This window comes from Dama dama, chromosome 4 (genome assembly GCF_033118175.1).
Source record: "Dama dama isolate Ldn47 chromosome 4, ASM3311817v1, whole genome shotgun sequence".
NCBI classification, from domain to species: domain Eukaryota; kingdom Metazoa; phylum Chordata; class Mammalia; order Artiodactyla; family Cervidae; genus Dama; species Dama dama.
Window position 1 is genome coordinate 57,084,378 of NC_083684.1, and position 21,024 is coordinate 57,105,401.

Sequence of the window (21,024 nt, forward strand, 5' to 3'; positions counted from 1 at the left end):
GATTTCCCTCTGCCCTTTGCATTTCTCTACTCTTGGGCATCGCCGGTGGACACGGGCATCTCGTCTTCTTCCACAGTTCAGTGGAGCCGCTGGGTCCTACAAGGACCCCAAGCACCCCTCCCCTCCCCTTACCAGGCAGCCCTCCGCAGATCTCATGCTCCGTCCCCACCTTGGCCTCTCTCTAGTCGCGGGTCCTAATGCCCTGCTCCCCAGACCTTCCTGAGAGGAGCCCAGGGAGACTAAGGGAGCTGATTCTTGGGAGCTGTGAAAAGCCGAGGAGGGTGGAGGGAAGGCGCCTGGCCTGAATTCAGAGCCCCCTTATTCCTCCCTCCCTTTGTCTCTCGCCTCTCCAGTCCCGGGTTCTGTGCGGTGTCCAGTCTGCTTGTCTGCAGAAAGCTGTCTGTCGGCCCCAGAGCTGACCTGCCCGGCCGAGAGCTCACACTGCTACAATGGGGTCCTCCACCTCACTGCTGGTGAGCCATCGGGAGGTGGGGTCGGGGCCAGGGTTGGGAGAGGCGGGGGTGGCGGGGGGTGGGGGCTGAGGCCCAAAATCTGAGTCTCTTGGGGAGGAAAGGGAGGTGAGGATGGGGACCCTGAGGAGGGCGGGCCTGGCTTCCCCCTGAATGTTGGCTGGTCCCAGTAACAGTGTCTCCACCTTCTCCCACTTTCCAGGGGACGGCACCACCAGACTCCTAGTCCAAGGATGCGTTTCTCAACCAGGCTGCAACCTGCTGAATGGAACCCGGCAAGTCGGGCCCATCAGCCTGCAGGAGACCTGCTATCCTCAAGGTGAATGTCACAGCAACAAGACCGAGTGCCAGGGGTGGAAGTTCTGGGGTATAATAACCCTGCGAAAGGCAGGCATCCAAACATATCCCACCAAAACCAGCATCACAGGTTGTTCAGATGTTACTACTCACTCAGGCAGGTGTGATGGGAGGGATTCTCCCAGTAGGCACTTCGGGCGAGGATGCCAGGAAACAGAGAAGGTATGTGGTCCAGGGAACAGATCTATAGGACAGGAGATCTATAGGACAGGTGTTTTTAATGATGCTGAGCCTGGCTCAGTTAGGACAGCCTGTCCAGGTGGGAGAGGAGCAAGGGAGCTAGGAGGAAGGTCAGAGAAGCAAAGAGGGTGGGCCACATCGAATGCCACTCTACCCATTGGCTGCAGGAGTGCCTGCTGGTTTCCCTGCTGGCAGTGACTAGCTGCTTCTGATTCCATTTCTCCACCTCCCTGACTTTGGGGTCTCTGGCTTCCCCGTGACCCCCACCCCCACTCGGGCATCCCACCCTCGGCCAACCCCCACTCCTGGTACCGGAGGGCCCAGCAGCCCTGCTGCAGAGAAAAAGTGATCAGAAGGGTGTCAAGGGTGCTTCGGGTGTGACAGGAAAAGTAAGAGCCAAACGAGGACACGGGGAGGGCTCCCACTCACCCGTGGAAACCCAGTCCAGGTGGAACACCCGTGGATGAGAGTGGCCTGGAGTGTCCTGATGGTGGGGAGCAGGATGAGGAGAGGGGTGGGGCACGGAGGGAAGTGGGGTCTGGAGAAAGTGGGAGGAGGGTCCTCCCTGACCAAGCTTTGGGCAGAGAATTGAGTGAGTTCAGCAAACATTCCTGTTTGGATCTCTCTGGCTGGACTGGGAGCTTTGAGGACAGAACCCAGATGTCCCTGACACCAAGGTTTTCAGCCTCGGGCAGTACAAGGGCTGGGTAAGGATAGGTTCCCCAGGATGTGTTTGCTGACAGGAGTTCATACAGCATTCCAAGGTCTCCCTGACTCAGGCAGAGGACTCAGACCCTGGCCCTGCCCTAAAGGGCCTCTGGGACTGGGAACAGAGATATCACAGACATAGGTGTCCATGAGGCTGTCACGAAGGGGGCCTGGGGGAGCTCAGAGGAAGAAGATACTGATGTTCTGGGAGGGGGAATTCAGGGAGGACTTCACAGAGGAGGTGACCTATGACCCATGTCTTAATGATGAGCTGCAGTTCATGCATAGAAGAGGAAAAGGGCACAAACAGGCAGAGAGACAGTATGGGCAGAGGCTTGGAGGTGGGGGCAGCCCGCTGTTTTCAAGAAGACTCCCTGGGCTCTGCCTGAGTAGGGCTCATGGCGAGGATGAGGTACAGCTGGGAGCGGTGAGCAAAGACAAGTTTTCCAGGTGGACAAGGTGAGTGTGGGTGGTGAAGGCAGAGCCCTTCCAAACAGAAGGAACGTCCTGCTGTGTCTTGGGAATGGATTTTGGTGGGGGAGCTGAGGGGTAGGTGGGGGTCCTGGTGGTGGGTCAGATATCTTCCTAGCCAGACTGATGGGGCTAGCCTTTCTGCTAAAGGCAGGGGAGCCATGATCAGGGAGGGACAGAGTCTGAATCTTTTTTTTAAATTAATGCTAGTTTACTTATTCGGCCCTCGTCTCTGGGACTAGCAGGAATATTAGGTAACATAATCCAGCAGACATTCAGAAACAAATCAGACACATGCCACATGCACCACACAACACACGATACACAGGAGAGACACAGCCACGCACTACATATTCCATGTACACACCACACACTACACACCACACACCTGTTTCCTCACCCCTCACACATCCCCCCACACCACAAACGTCACAACCACACAGCACCACACACCACACCCAGCACACACCCAACACCCAACACACACACACAGCACAGACACGCAGGACACGCACACACTCATACGACACACACCACACACATCACCAACACACTCTATCACTATACACGCACACCACACATCACACACCAGACACCCACCACACACATTTTACACATTCCCATGCTACCCCACACCCTCCACAGGCCCGCTACATATTCACACACCCCACGCATATCCCACATATGTGTGCTGCCCAAACCACACACGTATCACATAAAACACAGCCATTACACCACAAATGGATATTCCTCATATATTTCCCTATTTTGTTGGCTTTCCGCATCAGAGCCATATCTTTTTTGAAAGTTGTTTATTTATTTATTGATATATGTGGCTGCACTGGGTCTTAGTTGAGACATGTGAACTCTTAGTTGTGGCATGTGAGGTCTAGTCGCTGCCCAGGGATTGAACCCCGGGCCCCCTGCAATGGGAGTGTGGCGTCTTAGCCACTGGACCAAAAGGGGGCTAGGGTGGAGCAAGATGTCAGGGAGGAAGTGCAGAACAGAAAGACATCCCAGGGACAGAGAACAGCTCCTGGAAGACATGGGGGCAGGAGAGGACTGGGTGCAAAATGGGCCGCCTCAGGAGCCCAGACTGTAGAAGGACCAAAGGTCCAGGATTTCAACAGCCTTGACTGTCCCCCTAAGGACTGGATTGTGGTTCCAGCTAGAGCAGTGGGTCGGCGCAGCCGTTAAGAGCTTAGCATCTGAATGGAAAGACATGGGTTTCAGTCTGGACTCTGCCACTGAACCAGCTTTTGAGGATTACCACTGCTCAGAGCCTCTCTCACTAAGTCCAGGGAGGAGGAGACGCTCACTGATGGTCAGAGGTGGCAGAGCATATGCAAAGGCCCCGGGGCAGGCGTGTGCCTCCATGTGTGGTTCAGAGAAGACCAGAAGTCAGTGGGACTCCAGCAGAGCCATCAAACGGGAGCAGAGCAGGATGGGAGGACAGTGCAGGGGAGGGAGGGCAACTCAGGTAGAGCCTTTGGGGCCATTTTAAGGACTTAGAATTTTATTCTGAATGGGCTGAGGATCTACTGGAGTTTTCTGAGCAAAGGATCGATGTGAATCAACCTTTCTTTTATGGGCATCATTCTGAATGCCTGGTGGAGAATAGAGTAAAGGGGAAGGGAATATGGGGGAGGGGACCCTCCAGGGAGACTCAGGAAAGAGCAGGTGAGAACCAAGGGGTCTTAGACCCTGGTGGGAGCCATGAAGGAGGTGAGAAGTGGTCAGGTTGTGGAGGGATTTTGCAGCTTCAGTGGACAGGATTTCCTGATGGGCACAACATGGGGTGTAAGAGAGGAGGGATTGTCGAGAATAACAGCAATGTCTTCAACTTGAGCAACTGCAAGAAAGAAGGTGCCGTTGGCCAAGACAGGAAAGATGGAGGTAGGCAGAGAGGGAACCAGGCTGGGAGGGAGGCTGCAGGAGCTGGGGAATGAGTCATCCTCCTTCATGGGGGCTGTTGTGAAAGTTAACACATTTGTGGGTTACTTGCACAGTCAGCCCCGGGGGTTTCTGCATCAGGAGACACATCCCAGCCGATCGTATGATGGTCTCAAGAGACGGTCTAATGGTTTTCAAACTAGACTGCTGAGGGCTACAGGGCCTGAGGTGACCCAGGATGGTCATCAGTCCTCCTCTTCCCCATCACTCCCTGCAAGGAGCCAGAATAATGCCTGAGTTCCCAACCTAGCTCCTAACTCATTCGCAGTGGGATATTGGGCAAGCTGCTTTCAAAACTCCGCTGTTTCTCTCTTTGAAAATGGGGGTGATACTCTGGTTTCTTTTCAGATCGAATAAATCTTTCGCCCCTTGAAAATGGGGGTGATGATGATGACAACCTGCTTGGGGTAGGGGGGTGCCAGGAGGAAATGAAGCAATCCAGGTGAGGTGAGCTTCTGGGGAGGGTTCATCCTTGGAAACAGATCACGGCGGCTGGGCACCTTTTAACTGTTCAGTGCACACAAGGCATCTGAGTATTTCTTTAGAGCATAGAGTTGCTCAGTGAAGACATAGATGGTGTCAGGCTACTTTCCTGTTTATCTAGATAAGGACCTTGAGGCCCAGAGAGGGAAGTAGAGATTGACTCAGGCTAAGGAAGAGCCATCTGTCTCCATCACAGCTGAAGGAAAGAGCAGCTGTCCTCAAGGGGGCATTGAGAAAGACCCCTGTAGTGTGTTTGAGCAGAAACAAGGTAAAGAATGAGGATGGGGCTCAGACTTCCAAAATGAAAGAAGTGAAAGTGTTAGTCACTCAGTCATGTCTGATTCTTTTGCAATCCCATGGACTGTAGCCAGGTTCCTCTGTGCATGGGATTCTCCAGGCAAGAATACTGGAGTGGCCATTCTCTTCTCTAGGGGATCCTCCTGACCCAGGGACTGAATCTGGATCTCCCACATTGCAGGCAGATTGTTTATCATCTGAGCCACCAGGGAAGCCCTGAAGGTCCCTTCTAAATCTGAGGTTGAGGGACCCAGTGGCCCAACGGGCTTGCAGGGTGGCTCAAGAATGTGAGCATCTTCCCAAGCGGAGGACCAGGAAGCAAGGCACACAGCAGGTGCCTGGCTCCCACAGACCCTGGTGATTCTTTCTCCACAGCCATTCTGACCTGTCATCGGGGGATCATGCTGCGGATGTCTCCAAACCTGAGCCAGGACCCTGTCACGTGGTCCACACCTGGGGAGGAGCAGTGTAACCCTGGGGAGGTGTGTCAGGAGACCCTTCTGCTCATAGATGTAGGTGCGTGGGCTGCGCAAGAGGGCAAGACCCCTGCATGGGGTCCTGTGTCTCCCTGCCTTGGATTTTTAAAAAATTGATTAATTTATTTTAACTGGAGGCTAATTACAATATTGTAGTGGTTTTTGCCGTACATTGACATGAATCAGCCATGGGTGTACCTGTGTTCCCCATCCTGAACCTCCCTCCCACCTCCCTCCCCATCCCATCCCTCCGGGTCATCCCAGTGCACCAGCCCTGAGCACCCTGTCTCATGCATTGAACCGGGACTGGCGATCTGTTTCACATATGATAATATACATGTTTCAATGCTATTCTCTCAGATCATCCCACCCTCACCTTCTCTCACAGAGTCCAAGTCTGTTCTTTACATCTGTGTCTCTTTTGCTGTCTCACATATAGGGTCATCATTACCATCTTTCTAAATTCCATATACATGCGTTAATATACTGTATTGTTGTTTTTCTTTCTGACTTACTTCACTCTGTATAATAGGCTCCAGTTTTATCCACCTCGTTAGAACTGATTCAAATGCATTCTTTTTAATAGCTGAGTAATATTCCATTGTGTATATGTACCACAGCTTCCTTATCCACTCGTCTGCTGATGGACATCTAGGTTGCTTCCATGTCCTGGCTATTGTAAATAGTGCTGCGATGAACATTGGAGTACATGTGTCTCTTTCAATTCTGGTTTCCTCGGTGTGCATGCCCAGCAATGGGATTGCTGGGTCCTATCCTGCCTTGGATTTTTAAAAAATACTTATGTTTATTTTTGGCTGCTCTGGATCTTCGCTGCTGCATGGGCTTTTCTCTAGTTGCGGAGAGCAAGGGTTACTCTCTAGTTGCCGTGCTTCGGCTTCTCATTGCTCTCCTGTTGGGGAGCACAGGCTCCAGGGCGTGCGGGCTTCAGTAGTTGAGGCTCACAGGCTTAGTTGCCCCGCGGCTTGTGGTATCTTCCTGGACCAGGGATCGAACCTGTGCCCCCTGCATTGCAAGGAATCCTCCTTAAGTGGTTAAGGAATTTTAACCACTGGAGCACCAGGGAAGCCCCCTGCCCTGGATTCTGTGCACTAAATTTCCTGCCACGGTCCCTTCAGGCTTGCAATCCTAAACCCAATTCTTCCTCTATCTGTGCCTTGGTTTCTCCTTCTGAAAACAGGGAAAAGACGATGGCAGTAATAGTAATCTACTTCACAGGGTGGTCACTAGGATATAGCCGCAGTCCAGGCAAAAGGCTGAGAACAGAGCCGGCACAGAGAAAGCTTTGCTGTCATTTCAGTCCTGTCCGACTCTTAACTCATTTCATTCAAAGTCTAAGGAACTGCTGTTATGTGTCAGGCAGTGTTTTAGGTGCAGTAGATCCCGTTACATTTGCCTTCTTGTAGCTTTACAGGCCAGTGGGAAGCTGCAGGCAAAACAAAAGAGTAAGGTATCATGTATGAAGATAAGAGCTGTGGACAGAAGTCCAGTGGGGACGGGAGAACAGAATGATGTGAAGGTTGCAATTTGTGCTCTGAAGGCTCCCTGTCAACTAAAAAACCCCCGAACCTAAAATTTTAGTTATTTATTCGGTGGGAATGTTATACACATTTGCAGCAAGTGGCAGGTAATCTGAATATGAAAAGATTACTGTTAATTAAGAGAAAACTAAATCTCTCACATGAAGAGATTTAACAATCTTCTATCTTCTTTGGGAAGATGCAAGTGTCCAGACCTGCTGAAATCATTTCCTTCATATTTGTGGTTGTCGTTCAGTCGCTCAGTTGTGTCCGACTCTTTGCAACCCCATGAACTGCAGCAGCCCACCAGGCTTCCCTGTCCTTCATTATCTCCCAGAGTTTGCTCAAACTCATGTCCATTGAGTTGGTGATGCCATCCAACCATCTCATGCTCTGTCACCTCCTTCTCCTCCTGCCCTCAATCTTTCCCAGCATCAGAGTCTTTTCTAGTGAGTCGGCTCTTTGTATCAGGTCCCCAAGAGTATTGGAGCTTCATATGCATCTAGCTATCTGGGGCCAGTCCTGCTTTCTTTATTGTTCACAAACTAATTTCTTGTTTATCATAAGAGATGGCAAATGTGGTGGATGGCTGCCTCAGAATTCTCTCTCTCTCTCTCTCTCTCTCTCTCTGTCTCACACACACACACACACACACACACACATGCGCGCACACACACACACACACACACACACACAGCTCCTCAGTGCTTTCAGGGGGGAGGAAGTAGCTGCTGGCTTCCAAATACATGCCTTTGTTTCACCTGGGCTCAGAAATTTGCATTACACACACGCACATTTGCATTACACACACACACACACATACACACACAGCTCCTGCTGGCTTCCAAACACCTGGCTTTGTTTCATCTGGGCTCAGAAATTTGCATTTGAAAAAGGCGTGTTGACTGGTAGGGCGTAGAGCAGAAAACATTTCACTTCCCACGGGAAATTCAGAGGACGTTCTACTCCGAAGGTGACATTGAGCCAGAAATGAGGGGCGGCAGAGCTGGGGGAGGACCCCGACTCTGGCCCCAGGCTTCCCCGTGCCCCGGTCATCGTCACGTACCTGTCCCCTGACTGACGAGCCCCTGACTCTGCCGCCCTTGGAGCCTCCCTTCTCGCCGCCCAGCTTTCTCTCTCTCACCCCTCAGGACACAGGTCGATGCTGCTGGGGAGCAAAGGCTGTAGCCAGATCAGGACCCCGGCTATCACCATCCACTCGAGGCCCCCCGGAGTGCTGGTCGCCTCCTATGCTCGGGTCTGCTCCTCCGACTACTGCAACTCGGCTGCCGACAGCAGCGTCCTGGTCAACGCCCTCCCTCGTTCAGGTGTGTGATGCCAGCGGGCTGGGTGGGGACCGGGGTAGGGAAAGACGGGGCCCCAGAGACACATCTCTGGGCTCAAGGGGGTGGCCGCGGCTAAGTGCAGGGCTGTGTGTTCCCAACTTTCTCTCTGCTCCCCAGCCGCCCCGGCCCCAGGACACCTGCAATGTCCCAGCTGTCTGGTCCTTGGATCCTGCTCAGAAAGCTCTTACGTGACGTGTCCTCAGGGCACCAGTCACTGTTACAAGGGTCAGATTTTTCTCTCCGGAGGTGAGTGCCGAAGGTCAGGTCCTGAGGAGGAAGGGGCTGGGGGCTTGGATTCACGGGGTCCCGAGGTGGGAGAGTGCTTGAGACCCTGGTGTTGTGGTCCTTGCGCAGGTTGGAAAAGGATTTCCAGATATGAGGCAGAGAGGAGAATAAAGTTTAATAGAGTGGGAAAACCAAACAGTGGGCTGGCTCAAGGGAGTGCCAAACCCCTTCTCAGGCTGGCTGCCAATTTTTACAGCCTCAAGACAGAAAATTCCTACTTGAATGGTGGCATTAGGTGATTGGTTAGGATGCTATAGGGTGGGTAATAGGGTGGGTGTTTTACCTAATGCTGGGTCAGGGAACTGGTCGGTTTAGACCCAGAGGCTCATGGCAACAGTTGCTATGGGGCTTGGTTAGTTCCAGAGACTTTTATCCTGTGACCTTGGTACAGGGCTCCACACTTGGCTCACGAGTTTGGGGGTGGAGGGGCTTGGGGACCCAGATTTTCTAGGTCTGAGGGAGGAGGGGACTAAGAGCCTGGTCTCTTGGTCTGAGGTGGAGTAGGGGAAGGTCTAGGATTAATAGGGTCTAGGAACTTAAGCATGAGGAGCATTGAACGCTCTGTCTTCACTCTCTCTCTTCACTCTCTAGGTGGGGTGACCTCCCCAGTGGGCATCCAGGGCTGCGTGGCCCACCCTTCTAGCACCTTGTTGAACCGTAGGCAGAGTATCGGGGTCTTCAACGTGCTTGAGGAGCGTGAGGGTGACGATGAGATGGTTCTGCCTCCCATTTCAAGTGGAGCCGCCCCTGGCCCTTCCCTGGCTTGGGTGGTGGGGCTGGGGCTGTCCCTAGCCCTTTGGTGTGGGGCACCCTCCTTGCTGACCCTGTTCCCCCATGATCCTAAGCTCCTGCTGACCCCTACACCCCACCTCTCCCTCTGACCTCATAATTCAACAGCCTTGGACACTGAATCATGTCCCAGTCCTCATCACCACCCTCCCCGCCCCCCCACCACACACACACACACACACACACACTATCTGACCTGGTGACAGCATATGGAAAGGCCTGGGAACAGCTGAACTGATCCTCTGGGAGGGTGGACATTCAATCAGTGGCCAGCTGTGTGTGATAATAAAGACACTGTTCTTTCCCCACATGCAGGGGTTTCTCTATGTGAGGGGAGGGCAGACTCCCAGAGATCTGGCACGAGGGAGGAGAGGAAGCCGGTGAGAGAGTCACCATCTCAGGTCATCTTTCACTGGTCTGGTCCACAGTCCCCCTGGACCAGTTTGGGTGGTAGCAGAGTCTTCCAGGTCTTGCAGGCAGAAGTATTAGGGCCTCCTGGGAGGGCTTTCCAGGCAACTCAGCAGTAAAGAATCTGCCTGCAATGCAGGAGACCTGGGTTCGATCCCTGGGTGGGGAAGACCCCCCAGAGGAGGGCAAGGCAACCCACTCCAATGCTCTTGCCTGGAAAATTCCATGGACAGAGGAACCCGGCGGGCTACAGTCCATGGCGTTGCAAAGAGTCAGACACGACTGAGCCACTGAGCACACACATATAATGACTTGGGAAGTGAAGGTGTGCCAGACCAATGAAGCTTCTATTTTAGTAGCCAGCACCAATAGGGGGCTCACCCCACTTGAATAAATTGACAATGGTTTGTGTGAAGCAGAGAGATGAGAGGATTGGCACCATTTCCTGAGGCTGATATCATTGGGTCTGTTATCATCCTAGGCTTGAAAGACTAAGAAGTCATTACTGTTGTTAGAATCTGGAAGGGGGTGGTGTTTAGAGAGGGCTGCCTGACAGGAGCCATGATCTCAGGCTGAAAAATCCACCCAACCCACAACGACACTACAGGGAGGGAGCTGGGGAATTAATACCCCAACTTCACTCAGTGTCCTCCCTCTGGTCTCCTGTTGGGGCTCCACATTGACTGAACCCAGCTGGAAGGTGGGAGATCCCACTAACAGTCCCTACAGCACAGGGCAGGGGGAGAAGGGGCGAGAATGAATGTGAAGAAGGAAACAGCACAATCCACCCCTTGAGTCCGCAATACAAAAGACACACAGTTCCCATCTGTTACTTAATCATAGAATCATCTTGTGCTAATGACAAGAGGTCACACACCCACAGCTTTAGATAATCAGTTCTTCATGAACCACAGTGAGAGGAAGATGGGGGAAAACCTATAACAGGGCTACAAAGGCCCTGACTGTGTAGCTGGTGGTGATGAGAACCGCCTTCTACCACCCCTTCTACGTTCTCTTACCACCTGCCAACACCTCTGGACATCGCTGGGACACAAGTCTTCATCCTTAAGGGAAGTAAGTGTTCAATAGGCTTGTCTTTATTGGCTTTTGGATACTTTATGCTGAACAGGGCCACGGACAAGTAAATATTACCCTCAATGCACCCCCTGGCTCCCAAACGTAGTCCTCCTTGACCCAGCAAACCAGCCTCCCTCTGGTGGTCTCCTCTGCCTCTTGTTTCAGCAGCACGAGGAACACAAGATAGCATGGGGGCAGTCCTGGCTTCTAGGTCATTAGAGCTCTGATTGGGTTTCTCACCCACATCAAGCCCAAGGTCACAGAGACCAGGAGCAAGACTCCTTTAAGTGGGTTGTCATGTGTACTGATGGGGGGGGGGGGGGCACACTCCCTTATCCTCCCCTGTGTCATGGAGCCCTGCATTCTGGCTCTAGGGGAGGTGGCACGATAGACTGGCCAGTTTGAGACCTAGAGCATCTCCTGTTGGGTGGCAAGGTACCTTCTCTAGCTGGTACCTTCATAAGCCATCATGGCCCTTCAACCCTTCTGATAAGCCAGCTGTGTCTGTGTAGTGGGGCATCTGGAAGGTCAGTGAGCTCCATGGGTGGGAGTTAATCGCCTCAGTTCCTTTGCCTTAAAATACATCCTCTAGTTGGAAGCAATACTTCATGGGAGGACTTCCCTGGTGGTCTGTGATTAAGAATCCACTTACCCGTGCAGGGGACAGGGGTTCAATCCCTGGTCCAGGAAGATCCCACAGGCCACATGGCAAATAAGCTTGTATGCCACAACTACTGAGCCCCCATGCCCTAGAGCCCATGCCCCGCAACAAGAGAAGCCACAGCAATGAGAAGCCTGTGCACAACTAGAGAAAGCCCATGTAGCAAAGAAGACCTAGGGCAGCAAAAAAAGAAATTTAATTAACTAATTAATTAATTTAAAAAAACTTCATGGGATCCTGTAGCAATAGAGCAGACATTTCCTAAGTCCCCAGATGGCAGTGTTGACAGAAGCACTGAGCACAAGGAAGGTGGAACAGCGTCAACAGCATGTATTACCCTGTGGGGAGAAAGGTCAGTCTCGAGAGTCGGGTGTGCGTCCTGAAGAGTCCTGCTGGAGAAAGACATCGTAACAGGCTGAGATTGGCCTCTGCCTTTGTTGGGTTTGGGTACTGAGTGGAGGCCACAGCCAGGTCACCTGAAGAGAGTTAGCTCATTTGTTGTCACTGCATGGAGACATTAGTTAACTCACTAACCCAATAGAGTAGTAATTATATCCCCAGATGATTGAACTAATACCTCCAATCCTATATTCCCTGAGAAAAATATTGGCCCCATGAAACCTTTCCCTTGGTCCTGTCTAGTCTCACACCCTTAGAATCTGTATCAGTCAGGGTCCAAGCATGTGTCAGGAACCACATGCTAATTTTAACAGGTAAAGTTTTTTGTTTTGTTTTTGTTTTGGCCATGCAGCACGCAGGATCTTAGTTCCCTGACCAGGGATCGAACCCCATTTAGTATAAAGAATCATTGTCGGACTTCCCTGAGAGCCCAGTGGCTAAGACTCTGCCCTTCCAATGCAGGGGGCCTGGGTTCAATCCCTGGTTGGGGAGTGAGATCCCACATACCACAACAAGGATTGAAGACCCCAACTGCCGCAACTAAGACCTAGCACAACAATATAAATAAAAATAAATATAAAAAAAACAGGAAATATTTAGAAATAAAAGAATCATGAGGGAATTCCCTGGTGGTCCAATGGCTAGGGCTCTGAGCTTCCACTGCAGGGGACATGGTTCCATCTCTGGTCAGGAACTAAGATCCACAAGGCCAAAAACAAAAGAAAGAATCAGTATCTAGCAACACGGGGTGAGGATTAAGAGGGAATTGGTTACTAAGCCTAAAGAACACAGGGCTTTCCAGGTGGTGCTAGTGGTAAAGAACGCCTGGAGGATCCCACGGACGGAGGAGCCTGGGAGGCTATAGTCCACAGGGTCGCACGGGGTCAGACATGACTGAAGCTACTTAGCATATGACAAAGATAAGAGATAAAAGATAATAGTGGATCTAGGGAGCAACCTTCATACTTGGGGCCAGAAAACAAGCTCTTCAGCCTGCAGTGTCCCTCTACCACCCTCTACCGGCAAAGCCTAACATTGTGCCAGGAGATGATGAAAATTGCTTGCAGGATCCAGCAGGGCAATGAAGAGTGGATCTGGAGCTGAGAGGCCATAACTGGCACAGAATCTGCTCATACACATGCTCTGGGATTCCTGCCTGTGCAAACTGGTGAGGTTCTCTAACGCTCTCAATGTGTGGCATGTTCATGCCAGACCAAGTCCTGTGCTTCTTTGGACTACATTAGAAATTCGTTCTTGTGGGTCTGGAGGAGAAGCAGTTTACTATGAGTGGTGTCTATCCCACATCTGAGGGTCACACTCCCTTAACACAGACTGGCAACATAGAACATTTACCTGGCAGTACATCTCTGCAACCCGTTCACTCAAGTCTTAGGTTTGGTTCTCAGCCATATCTGCCCTGTGACTACTGGAAACAAGAGATGCTCTGCCAAGGGAGTTTTCTGATTGTCCATCACATTTCCATTTGGACAGTCTCATCTTTCCATTGCTCCTCTTCCCCCATGTTTGCTCACTAGGGTCATTCGAAGAAACCAGCTGACTCCCCAATCAACCTGTGCACCACTGTTGCCATAGTAACAAAGTGCCACACCCACTTCAGCTCCCAATACCTTGCTTTCCATCTGCACTTCTTTGACTGCTACCCCAGTGATAACTTGACCAACTATGAAATTGCCACAGGACTTCTCTCACCTGTGTCCTATCTTTTTCCATCAAGGTGGTCATCCCTGTGCCTCTCCCATGTAGTGAAAACCTAACCCCAGAATACAATTTTGTTTGTCTTGCTGGATGCCACTGCTGATCCTAATTACTGAATTGGTCAGGGTCCCGGCTTCAGGTTCAGTCGCTCAGTCGTGTCCAGCTATTTGTGACCCTATGAACTATAGCCTGCCAAGTCCTCCAGGCTCCTCTGTCCATGGGATTTTCCAAGAAAGAATACTGGAATGGGTTGTCATTTCCTATTCCAGGGATCTTCCTGACCCAGGAATTGAACCCTCATCTCCTGCATCTCCTGCACTGGCAACAGATTCTTTACCACTGAGCCACCTGATAGCAGGAAATAAATTGTTCACCCAAGTTGGGTAACTTGAGTAGAATTTATTAAGGGGAGCATTGATTACAACTGTTAATACTGGATCCAGGAAAGCCACAAAGGATGGTGCACGAGTTGGGAGTAATCATATATTTTATTTAATTTTATTTATTTTTGGCCATGCCGCACAGCTTGCAGGATCTCAGTTCCCCATCCAAGGATTGAACCCAGGCCATGGCAGTGAAAGCCCAGAATCCTAACCACTAAGCCACCAGGGAACTCCTTCATGTATTTTTAAACATATGATTGCAATAGTATATAACAAAGAAGATTGCTCCGACCACAAATGCTCTACATCTGGGAGGTGCCATGCACTTCATAGATTTATAACTGGCATGAAAAGGCCCAGTACTGAAATGGGGGAGAGAGCTCCTTTCTATGTAAATCCATACTTGAACACAAAGCCATGTACACTCATGGTGTGCTGGTAAATAAACAACTGCCTCCCTGAAGGGAGAAATAAAAGCTCTGATCTGTAGCATTTGCCAATGTCCTTGGTGTAAATACTCCCACTGTGGCTGATTTCAAGCTATCACGATGTCCCTGCCTATGGAGTTGGGAAGAAATGACCATGCAGGGGACACAGGTTTGATCGCTGGGTTGGGAAGATCCCCTGGAAGAGGAAATGGAAACCCACTCTAGTATTCTTGCCTGGAGAATCTCATGGACAGAGGAGCCTGGCAGGCTACAGTCCACGGGGTCACAAAAGAGTCAGACATGATTGACAGACTGCGTACACACACACACCATACAAATACAATAGTTATAAATAGCCTCGAGAGCATAGGTAATAGTAAAATAGTAGAGAGAGAATTTAGGAAGTGATGATTTTTCAGTATTTATTACCTTTGTTTTAAAATTTTTTGTTATTTATTTATTTATGGCCATGATGGGTCTTCATTGCTGCAGGCAGGCTTTCTCTAGTTGCAGTGTATGTGCTTCTCATTGTGATGGCTTCTCTTGTGGAGCACACGCTCTGGGGTGTGCGAACTTCAGTAGCTGCAGTGCACAGGCTCAATAGCTGTGGCACACGGGCTTAGTTGCCCTGAAGCATGTGGAATCTTCCCAGACCAGGGATCGAACCTGGGTCCCCTGGATTGGCAGGAAGATTCTTAACCACTGGACTACTAAGGAAGTCCTACCTTTGCTTCAATATAATTTAGTTTTAAGTTGACAAAATTTAATTTTTAATAATGGCTGTATTTAGCAACTGGCTTGAAAAACTCCTGAAAATTGACTCTCATGAACCAGGTGGAGTCAGTCCCAGCACAGCATGGCCCACACCCCAGAGAGAACCAATGAGTATGCACAAATGCTCTTGCACACCCTGCCCTGAGAGCCCTCAAGGATCCCCTGAGCTCTCAATTCTTAAAGAATAGATCCTGATTCTTCCTTCCATCTCTGAACCTGTCAGGGTAACCTCACCCATGGTGGGTGGGTAGGGGACCATATTGGCTCACTGCCGGAAGCATGGGCACCTCAATATGCAAGATTTGTGGTATATGAGCATTGAAGCCATCAACACTGTGGGTCTCCCTATTATGTCTTGAGAAGTTACCCGAGATGACCAACACCTACAATTCCCAAGATGTGAGAAGGATGGGGACTTCCCTGGTGGTCCAGTGGCTAAGTCTCCACCTCCTGGTGCAGGGAGCCTGGGTTCAATCCCTGGTCAGGTAACTAGATTCCACATGCTAAAACTAACAGATCCCCATGTGTGCTAACTAAGACCTGGCACAGACAAATATAAAGAAATTAAAAAAAAAAAAAAAGAATTTCTACTGAGTTACTGATGGCTTTAAAAACTGAACCCAAAGAAAGATGTACTATATTTATATAAATGATTAACATTTTAAAGCAGCACTAGCTCTTGTTAAAATGTCTGCTTTTAGTTACTTTATTCAGAGGTGGTTTGGGGCCATCTTAACCATGCCAAAAGTTAATTTAAAACACACAAGTAAAATACCATGTCTCCCTACTGGGGCTAAGTGAGCAGACACAGGCAATTTACTTTAGAATAGAGTAGGGGTGGGGGGAAGCCCTTTATTTAAGCTTGTGCATTTGAGTGCAAACAACCTTCCAGGGAGAAATACATGGAACAATGTCCGAAGCTCACAGAAAAAAAGTCTTCCAGCCTCTCAATTCCATGGTACTTAGCTATGGCAGCCTCAGCAAACTAATTAACAGGCCAATGTGTTATTTAAGATGACCTTCACTACAGTTTCTAGATGTCAAGTATGGAGGTAGGACTGAAGAGGCAGGGTGAGTGCTACTCAGAGGCATGGGAAGGGATAAGGGTCTTAAGATTCTGGAGCTCCAAGCAGGTGTCTATGCAGCTTCCAACCACCCTCTCTGCCCTCCAGTTCCCCCTAACTCATTGGTCCTGCACTGGCAATGGTGGCCAAGATCTGAGACCTTGCTCCAGACCTATAGTTACACAATAACCCAGGAAAACCACATATTGCTCCAGATCAAAAGAGGTGAGTTCTGGAGGCCTGAGTCCAAAAGAAGGGAGTGTGGCTCAGATTCCTGGGTCCTGAGGGACAGGGTCTTTGGACCAGAATGCTCTCTATGTATATTAACTCTTTCTAATAGTTACATGGATAACAATATTAATAATTATATTCTTAATGTTAACAGTCCCCAACTGGAAGCTTTTCACATATTTTCACATAAAGTTAAGAGTTTCACCAACACCATTCTTACTGTGGCATTTTCTCTATGAAAAATAAATACTCAGTTATACCACAAAACTCACAGAAACAATATCAAGTCTGAAAGAACACATGGCATCTTCGTTACATCCAGAAAACTTATATGTAAGTGTACATATATGTAATATATATATGTGTGTATATATATATATATATATAATATAATGATTTCCAGCCATGAACAAGAAATCTGAATGATTCATGATGTTCATACTGACACCAACATGCGGGTTACAATGGCATTCTGCCGTTCAGGGTGCGAGAAATAACGCTGAAGCCAGCATCCCTCTATTCAGTCTTCCAGAAGACCACGGAGGAGGCTGGTGCCCTGGTGTGTACAGAGGATGAGGCCTGGGTTGAGCAGGAACCACTGCAAGTGAAGAGTGAGGGGACCAAGTTGACTCCCAATAGATATGGCCACTGGATGGATGCTGGGAAGGGGCCAAGCTGGTACCATGAGAGGAATTTGGGCTAGGAGAAGAGTTCGGGGGATGAAAGCCAAAGGTTTGCCTTCCTAGTGCGGCTGGGGAAGTATGAACTCTATAGAACAAACTGAAAAGTTTAAGCAAGGTCATTTGGGAGGCACCGCCCCCGCACTGAGCTGGCCTAGCACAGCCAAGACCAGCGAGTTCTCGGTCCTCCAGCTTACCCGCCACTCGCCATTCTGCGCATGTGTACCTTCTAAGCCGGTCAGGGATAGGCCAATGGGGGGGGGGGGGGTGGCGTTCCTCCAGGCTCATCCAATGAGCTATCAGACGCTTTCGTGTCAACCAATGGGGCTTCGAGTGAGCTGTCGGGTGAAACAGGTCCCACCTTCTGTGCCTCAGCGAGCTTGAAGGAGAAAGCCGGGTTTGGAGAGTGTGGCGTCTCAGGGCGTTACTTCAGCACCAGTATATTCTTGTGAGATTATTTGGAAGTCAGGAGGAATTTTGGTCCCTTAAAGGGAAAAAGAGGGGCTGGAGACCCAGTTTCCAGATTCCTGGGTAAAGATAAGGCTGGGTTGGGATAAAGATAAGGCGGGACTCCTGGAGCTAGCGGGGCGAAGGCTGGAGCCTTGCGCTCGTTGATCTGAGAGGGGGAGAGGCTGGGTGCCCAGAATCACGCATCCTGCCAGAAAAGGTGGCTGAACCCAAACTCCTGGATCCTTAGTTAGGACCAGGCTGAGATCTCAGAATCCCGGGTTCGGATGAAGACGGGGGCAAGGAAACCTGAGACTCTAGGGCGTAGGTTTGATTCTGGACTCCGGGGTCTGAGGGACGCGGGGCCTGTAGGCCGGATTATGGCTCCAGAGGTTGGAGGGTACGGGTTGTTGAGCTCGTTGGTCTGGGTGGCCGAGTCGGAGAAGTATAGCTATGGAAACTGAAACTTGTTAACTAGTTAAGTTGCCCAAACTCACAAGCTAGATAGGGACAGACCGACTTAAGAAGTCATCGTTTTATATATACCCGTAAACTCTGCCTTTTAGTCGTGCTTGCTTAGATTTTATCTTATTCCATGTGACTGAAGAGCTTCCTGTCCATGTCCATCAAATCACAGATCCTGCCAATTCTTCCAAACATCTCTAAAAGAAGCCATGGGAGCCTGTCACTTTCAGGGTCTGCTGCTCCTCTTTCTTGTAGGAGCTCCGACCTTGATCAGTATGTATTGGAGATGTGGGGGTGGGGGAGGGCGAGGGGAGTGGTTGGGTCAAGGAGGATGGATTTCTGGTGAAAAAAGAGTGATTTGGGGCCCCGGCAGAGGAGGACAAGTGCTCATCTTTATCTCCTTTTCTCCCCAGTGGCACAGAAATTGTTTTGTCAAAAGGGTACTTTTGTGGGTATCCAAGAGAATCCAGCAAACACGTTCAACTGGACCTCAAAGAAAGTTGAGACTTGTGACAATGGGGCATTGTGCCAGGAAACCATCCTGCTGATCAGCGCTGGTAAAATGAGAAAGGGGCGATTGGGCTGGTGGGGGGGGGGGGGGGGCGGCGATGATTATGTTCATGTTAAGACTGTTCCACCTTCCCCAGGCCAAACAGTAGCGTCCCCACCCACTTTCTTTCCTTTCTGTCTCACAGCAGGGACCAAGGCAGCTATTTTGGCCACTAAGAGCTGCAGCTTTGATGGGACACCGGCAATAACGTTTATCCAGCACTCTGCAGCCCCAGGCCTAGTTGCAATCTCTTACAGTAACTACTGCGAGGATCCCTTTTGCAATAACAGAGAGGGATTATATGATATATGGAGGACACAAGAGACTGAAGAAGGTACCCTGCGAGGGAAGAGATGGGTGCTAAGGAAAACTCTATACACTCCTGAAAAGAAAATGGGAGGCTTCCTTCTTTGTGTTCTTACTTGGTTTAGGTTCAAGTGGGCCGTACACAAAAGGACCTCAGACCTTTTGCTTGTCTCTCTTTTTCTGAATTGTCACCTCAAGATCTGTAAACAGTACTCCAAGCAGAGGGACATCAGTGAAGGCTGCAGTGTAAAGTGGATTTGGGGTTTATTAAGCAATAAGATGTCAGTGGAGGTTTCTGAGCAGGATGGTGGCATTGGTCTAACTGCTCTGGCTTCCCCATTGCCACATGGCCACAGCCCAGTTCCTGCATTTGTCCTCAAAGTCTACAGTAACCTGGCCACACCTACCTTTTCAGGTCATTTTCTTCTCTTCCTTCTCTCATTTATTGTGTTTTAGCTAGGGCAGGATTCAAAATATTTAACAATGGAGATGGTACTGGCCAATCAGAATGGATGCTGGCTATAGAAAACAGTCTAGCCCTGCCTGTCTGTGCCTACCAGCTGAATATCAACACCTGGTGATTTCTCACAATTCCCAAATCCACCAAGCCAGCTCACACTTCCAGGCCTCTGTCCTTGCTGTTGCCTTTTTTACCCTCACTCAACCCCCATTTCACACAGCTAATCTCTGTTTATCCTCCATCTCAACTGAGGTATCTGTTCTGGGAAAAAAAATCAAATTATTTTAGGTAATTATGCATTCTTCCATTTCTTCACTACCGTACCTTGGCCAAAGTGCCCACAGAGTTGTATGGTAGGTAATTACTTACATGTCTGTCTCTTTCAGGACAATGATCCTAGATGGCAGAAGCTGTGTCCTTTGCGTATCTGTACCTCCACACCTATACACAGTTTAGAAGTCATGTTGCATTGTGTTCTGACAGCACAGATATCAGTTGGAGAGGGATGGGGAGGTGGTAGTAACAGGCCTTGAGTAGAGAGGCATCAGCAGGAAAGACTCGAGGAAGAGAAGGCAGCAAAGAGAGATAACTCCAGAGGCAGGACACATCCTTAACTTTCTCTCTCCTCCCTCTTCAGAAACCAAAGGGACAACAGGCCTCCGCTGCCCCACCTGTCTGGCTCTGGGATCCTGTTTAAGTGCTCCTTCTCTTGCCTGCCCCAACGATACAGATCGATGCTATCAAGGGAAACTTGAGGTCTCTGAAGGTAAGCTGAACATCTGATAGTTTCAGAGGCCAGAAAACCTCAGGCATCTGAGTGTAGCCTAAGAGGTTCTGACACTGAGTTCCAGGAATGAGGTGAGGACTGGATTCCTCTCTGATTTCCTCAAACATCTATGTGTCTCCCCATCCTTGTTCCACAGGAAACATCAACTCAGTTTTGGAGATCAAAGGCTGTACATCCATCATTGGTTGCAGGCTGATGGCTGGGGTCTTTAAAGTAGGACCCCTGTGGGTGAAGGAAACTTGCCCCTTCAGGTCCATCTCGGCCCGAAAGGTTGACAGTGGGGCCACGTGGTTTCACACTTCAGTTTGGAAGTTAAAGCTATTGCTGATGATGTTACTGCTTGTCCTTGGAGGGAGTGCTTCTGGTCCCTAATCACCTCTTCAGACTGGTCATCAGCAGCTTGAGGAGCAGGTGGAGATTTGAAGAGCAGTTCCTGTGAATGTATTTGACATTTCTAATAAAGTTTCTGCTGTAATTTGTGTATGCCTCAAGACTAGAAGTGGTGTTATTATGCTAAGAGAGTCCTTAAAATTCATGCTGTCCAACCCACACATTTGCAGAAAGGGAATCAAAGATCTCAAAAACTTGAGTGAATTCCTTACACTTACATAGCTATGGACAAAGCCATAAATTCTGGTATTCCTTTCACTGTAGTAGGCTTCCTTCTCTTGCTGGCTAGATAGGAGACTAACATTATCCTCCTCTAGAACACTCCCAACCCAGTCATAAGGCCAAAATCATGCACTTTGGGGTTCTAATAATTCCCGGGGAGGTGTGTCAGAAAAAGCAGACTCCAATTCAGTTACAGTGGGCCTTGTCTCCCCTATCCTGTTTG

General features: G+C 49.8%; 2 protein-coding genes across 9 annotated transcripts in view; both read left to right on the forward strand.

Annotated features, from left to right (window-relative positions):
• The window catches only part of CD177 (CD177 molecule), a 43,078-nt gene extending 33,417 nt beyond the window's left edge, over positions 1 to 9,661 (forward strand). For all 5 annotated transcript variants that reach the window (XM_061139460.1, XM_061139463.1, XM_061139461.1 and 2 more), the window contains 6 exons: positions 354 to 473; positions 673 to 789; positions 5,295 to 5,435; positions 8,085 to 8,261; positions 8,397 to 8,525; positions 9,156 to 9,661. In XM_061139460.1, coding sequence (XP_060995443.1) covers positions 354 to 473; positions 673 to 789; positions 5,295 to 5,435; positions 8,085 to 8,261; positions 8,397 to 8,525; positions 9,156 to 9,445 — 974 coding nt within the window. In that variant the 3' untranslated portion in view covers positions 9,446 to 9,661. The remainder of the gene's footprint in view (positions 1 to 353; positions 474 to 672; positions 790 to 5,294; positions 5,436 to 8,084; positions 8,262 to 8,396; positions 8,526 to 9,155) is intronic.
• A 68-nt stretch (positions 9,662 to 9,729) lies between these two features.
• TEX101 (testis expressed 101) lies at positions 9,730 to 20,670 on the forward strand. 4 transcript variants are annotated; one of them, XM_061139466.1, is made up of 7 exons: positions 9,730 to 10,835; positions 16,649 to 16,827; positions 18,259 to 18,359; positions 18,500 to 18,643; positions 18,782 to 18,970; positions 20,040 to 20,168; positions 20,326 to 20,670. In XM_061139466.1, exons 3-7 carry the CDS (start codon positions 18,296 to 18,298, stop codon positions 20,559 to 20,561), a joined length of 762 nt encoding a protein of 253 aa, XP_060995449.1. In that variant the 5' UTR covers positions 9,730 to 10,835; positions 16,649 to 16,827; positions 18,259 to 18,295; the 3' UTR covers positions 20,562 to 20,670. The 4 variants fall into 4 exon arrangements, with proteins under 4 accessions (XP_060995449.1, XP_060995448.1, XP_060995447.1 ...); XM_061139465.1 differs by lacking the exon at positions 16,649 to 16,827 and having other exon boundaries at positions 18,229 to 18,359; XM_061139464.1 differs by lacking the exon at positions 16,649 to 16,827.
• Positions 20,671 to 21,024: the final 354 nt, after the last annotated feature.